Here is a 5,445-nt window from a genome sequence, read left to right on the forward strand (position 1 = left end):
GTCTTGTTCTGATTAAAAAGGCCCTAGATTGAAGAAACTGTTTGTTCCACTCCACTTAACTGGCAAGTGGCACACTGAGGTTGGGGGGTGGAGGGGGATGTATGTAAGACATGCCTGCTCACCAGCTAGAGGACCTCCTGGTGACATTTTCTTTTATTTTCAACTATAATGAAATACCCAAGTAACCACCAATAAAGTAAGTTTCCTTTCCTACCCAATAGATTAGGAGCTCACTCTGGTGGTGTACTGGGCTACGCATTGGGCTGTTACCCACAAAGTCAAAGGTTCAAACTCATCAGTTGTTCCTTTGGAGAAATACGAGGCTGTAAATTTCTGAAAAGATTTAAATTCTCAGAAACTCAAGAGGCAGTTCTATTTTGTCCTCATAAGATTGCTGTGAGTCATAATTAATTCCATGGCAGTGATTTTTTTTTGAGATCCGAATAGGTAACCACTATTATTAATAGCTTGGTGGGCATATTCTTACAGTTGTTTTTAAATTTATTTTCATACATATAAATTTACCTGTAGAAATATGTTCTAGCTTTGTTTTATCTTTTTTCACATATATCTGTTGTATTTATTTTACATTCAACTACAGTAGAAATATTTTCTATCCATGTACCACATAATGACTATCAGTGATTATATAATTATTAATTTTGTAATTATTTTATTGATGACTATTGTGATTTCTGTTAATTTTACTGCAGACAGTACTATAGTAAACAGTGTTTCAAATGTTTCTTAGCGTCCCTGGCAGTGCTTTAGTGTCTGTATTTCTCTTAGTTAAATATTAAGAAGGGATTTGGGCTGGGTAAAAGGGTTTGTACATAATAATTACTGACAGACTACCTGAGGGCCTCTATCCCGTCTTCTTTGTATAAAATTAGCAATTTCTTCAGTGTTTTCATAATTGATCAATATTCTAAAATTTTGGTCATGTGAAATGAAATGCTCTTATTTTTCATTTTCCTAACTACTAATTAGGCTAAACATCTTAAATGTTTTATGGTCACCTGTATTTTTCAATGACTTACCTTTTTTGTACTTTATTTTTCTATTGAATTGCTTACATTAAGAAGAAAAAAAAATTATTTAAAGGAGTTCTCCCTCCATGCCCCCAGCATACACATCAGCATCAGGGTTACATAAATAACATCACTGGTTAGCCATGCTCATTTGGTTACAGTGGTGTTAAATAAGTTACAGGTATTTTCTCCCAGTTTTTAATTTTTTAAAAAAATTTACACAAAAGGCGCAATGCAAGGACAAAGAGTTCCTGCATACACCACATGCAGTTTCAGTCGCCTCTGTGACCATTTTACACTACCGTGGGGAAGGTGAGCCATAACTCCCCCAGTGCCTCTCTGGAGAAATATGCGGCTCCCAGCCTCCCCTTACGGACGGTTTACAGGCTCAGAAACCATGGGAACGGGCAGCTCTGCTGTGCCTAGAGTCTCTGTGAACTGGAGTTGACTGGACAACAGTAGGCTTGCTCTGGTTTTTCTGAGATTATAAAGAAAGTGGGAAAGGTAATGGCTTTTTGGCTTGAATGGAGTGTCACCGAAAAATTTTAATGGATTTTCAGAAGTGACACCTTTCTGTAGGAAACTTAAAAATATAAAGGAGGGAATGAATGAACACCACAATCCTAGCACTCTATTGTATGGAGCAAAATTAAGAGTTACGGTATTTTTCTATGTAGATTATAAACATTTTTTAAATGATTTTATTGGGGGCTCATACACTTCTTAGGAATTAAAATACTTACATATTGTACCAGAATTTTTATAGTTTTAAGAATAGAGTTCTTTTTAAAGGAATCATCTCGGCTTTACGCTTACCTTTAAATTGTGAGCAATTTGGAAAATATCCGATTCAACGGCTGACCCCAGACGATCTTCACCTGGGGGCCGCGCCGAGAGGTGGCTCTTGGTGCCTGAAGATGCAGGTCGCCCGCTCCCGACGCTTCGCTGCGCCCGGCCGTCTGGCGCTTCTGGGCGGGAGCAGGGGGCCGCCGCCCGGCTCGGCGGACGTCGCCACGGCTGCAGCGCCCCCTGGTGGCTGCTAACGTGAGGGCCGCTCGAGGGCCGTGGGGAGGGGCGCGGTGCCCAAGGCCGCCGGCGGGCTCCCGCGGGTTCGCATCCGGCCCCTCACTGGAACGAGGTTTCCAGGATGCTTTCTGGTCCAACTCCCCTGTCCGCCGCTCCGACGCGCTGGCTGGACGTCCGACACTGCGGACAGTTTGGGGGCGAGGCTGCTGGTGGCGCCGCGTCCCCGAAGGGCAGGCAGGCAGAGGCTCGAAGCGCTTTGGGGGGTTTCCCAGCCCGTGCTCTTTTCGTGCTGCTCCCGTCAGGGGCTGTTTGGAGAAGTTTGGGACTTCCGGTGTCGGCCCCCCGGTCTGTTCTAACCGGCTGCGTCAGTGGCATGCCGGCGGTAGTCAGGGCTGAGGGGCGTCGTCGCGGGCCGGGCGCAGCCCTTTAAACTTTGTCTCGTGAACTTTCGGGGGTGTGGCCGCGGCCGCGCCGCTCCCAGCAGCTGGCCCGGCCTTCGCGACCGGCGCCGTCATGAGCCGGGAGGTCCCGGGGAGCCGGCTGCTGGTGGACGTGATTCAAGGTGAGGCCCGGGGCGCCCCCGCACCCTGTTTCAAGGGCGCCGGGCCGCGGAAGCCCGGGCGCAGGCGTGGAGGTGCTTTCCGCCTCTGTGGGGCGGGCGGGGGCTCCGGGGGCGCGCGACCCCCAGGCCGCGGTGTCCTCACGTCCACTGAGGAGCGCGAACAACCCTCGCCCCTGGGCACGGGGTCAGAGGTCATTCAAAGCAGGGGACGCACTAGCCCCGTCATCCGTTTGAGTGTTTGTGGTTGCAGAAATTCTCCTTGAATTTGCTAGGAAATGAGTACCTCGTGACTTGAATGACAGACAAAACATTTTTTGTTTTAAATTACTTTGCAGAGAAAGGATGCCGCTTGTGTCCATTCTTGCTTTTTACTCCTCACATTATGTGTGTCTGTGTTTGCTTGTATTTTTATGAGGCAAAATTAAGTGTAAGGTATTCTAGCTCTACTAGTATGACTGCTAACTATTGCGGATGACGGCATTTTGTGGATAAAATTTTTGACAACTCTTTTTAGGGAAGAAGGGTGGAGCTTCCGAGCGTTACTACCCACTACCATCCTGGTTACTTGTTGCCAGACCACAGTCCTGAGCGCACGATCATCTCATCGCTTAGAAACTCTCCTTCTTGACGCTGACTATTAAAACAAAAATAGTGATTATGAATCACAAAGGAAGTAGTGATCCCTAGGAACAGTTTCACCATGGTTTGTTGATGTTCTGTAAATGTTGATGTTGGAGCAATTAGCAATTTTAGGAATATAATTTTTCTTTGATTTGGCTTCAGGATGAGTTTGAATACACATAATAGCAAAAACCATAAGCTTAATTTAAGGTTGATGATTAGCCCATATAATACATGCTCTCATTTGCAAAAATTTCCTACTCCAGGGAAACTAACATTTTATGATGAGGGGTTCCTCCATAAAACAAACCATATTGGTTACTTGAAAAGTCATTGAAATTTATAGTTAAAGGCAATTATTTCTTTAAATAATTTTTTCATACTTATTATTAACCACCGGAATATTTTTAAATTATCCATCCCTCCCCCACCTACAAATAAAACTGAGTTAATCTGAAAAGAGTTGCATCATGATATATTAAATGCTTTTCTTTTAATAAAGTGAAGGAAGGAACATTACAATTTTTCCATTTCAGATCGCCTTTGTTTTGCCATTCTCTACAGTAGACCAAAGAGTGCATCAAATCTACATTATTTCTGCGTAGATAACGAACTTGAATATGAGAAGTAAGTATTAACTTGCTTTTCTAAAGATTGAGTACTCTTTTTTTTTTCCTGGACTTTTTCTTTTAAAAAAATTTAATAAATCATTTTATTGGGGGCTCTTACAGCTCTTATAACAATCGATACATCCATTGTATCAAGCACATTTGTACATATATTGCCATCATCATTTCCAAAACATTTTCTTTCTACTTGAGCCCTTGGTATCAGCTCCTCTTTTTTCCCTCCCTCCCGCACCCTCCTACCCTCATAACCCCTTGATAAACTAAATTATTATTGTTTTCATATCTTACCCTGTCTGCTATCTCCTTTCACCCTTGTTTCTGTTGAGTACTCTATATTTTGAAGACTAGAGGTAATGTTTTATAAATAGGATAGACTTGGAAAATTACAAATTTGTTAGTTGAAAATTGCAGGATACTATTTTTTTTAAATTCCTGGTAATAAAATATATCCTTAAGAGAAAAATATTGAAATGCAAGAACCTCCTTAAATTGTAGCATGTTTGTTTGACATTCTAATAGTTTGCACTGCAAACGAAATCTAGACTACCTTACTAAAGTAAGATCATGTTTTTTTGTCTTTTTTTTACAATGGAAAAATATGTAAAAAAAACCCCGCAGTTTTTTTATTTTGAAGGTATTTTCATTTTATATTAAATCATGAATTTAACTAATTATATTTTATAGCAGTTTGCCTGAATAGCATTTTCTATGAATCAGGCAATACCTTTATGCTTTATGACTGATAATAATTTGGTATGTACTTATCTTAATTTGACCTGTAGCCCACAAAAGCATTTATATTTAAAGCACCTAGAATATACATATGCATTTTTGTTTTTCATTTTTAAAGCTTCTACGCAGATTTTGGACCACTCAATCTGGCCATGGTTTACAGATATTGTTGCAAGATAAATAAGAAATTAAAGGTAATCTTTTTTTTTCCCACTTAAGATTTGCCTTAAGTAATCCTTCTTGGTGTGGTCATTAGTTTTCAGTGCAGTTGTGTTTAGGATATATATGGTTTGGGGTTTTGTTTTGTTTTATAAAGTTATAGTGTATAAATTTATTTGTTTCCCCAGAGTTTTGATTGGACAAGTTAAGTGTGGCCATTTAGGTTGGTGATAATGAAAATACTCAAAATATCCAGCATGGAAATTGGATAATCCAGCAGATCTATTACTATGTGACCTAATGAAACTGAAACCTGCCTATTGGAACTCATCCTTTGATTTGGTCATTGTTCTTACCTTCACCCTCGATAGAGTGCTGCCTCGCAAACTAACAAGAAAAACGGCGCCGCTACTTTGATCTTGAAACTTTCATGACTTTTTACCATGACCCTTTGTTCATATCACTAAGGAGCAAGAAAAACAAGGGCAAACCACTATCTGTAAGGTGCTGTCACTGAGAGTTGTGAAAGGATATTTCTGTGTTACAATTTAGACCGCATTCATTTGTGAAAAAAAAGAAAAAAATTAAATTATTGGCCATGCCCAATATGAAGTAGTTATGTATTCTAAGCAGTTTCAAATTAGTCGCTATAAAAATTAATTTGGGAGTAGGTGCTTTTTTTTTT

General features: G+C 40.8%; 1 protein-coding gene across 1 annotated transcript in view; it reads left to right on the top strand.

The window, feature by feature from the left end:
• Window positions 1-2,570: 2,570 nt before the first annotated feature.
• Window positions 2,571-5,445, top strand: part of CDC14B (cell division cycle 14B) — an 81,491-nt gene continuing 78,616 nt past the window's right edge. The window contains exons 1-3 of the mRNA XM_045289425.1: window positions 2,571-2,803; window positions 3,748-3,867; window positions 4,720-4,795. Coding sequence (XP_045145360.1) covers window positions 2,571-2,803; window positions 3,748-3,867; window positions 4,720-4,795 — 429 coding nt within the window. The remainder of the gene's footprint in view (window positions 2,804-3,747; window positions 3,868-4,719; window positions 4,796-5,445) is intronic.

This window comes from Echinops telfairi, unplaced genomic scaffold (assembly GCF_000313985.2).
Source record: "Echinops telfairi isolate 266 unplaced genomic scaffold, ASM31398v2 ScPeMD7_27;HRSCAF=92, whole genome shotgun sequence".
In the NCBI taxonomy this organism is placed as follows: Eukaryota; Metazoa; Chordata; class Mammalia; order Afrosoricida; family Tenrecidae; genus Echinops; species Echinops telfairi.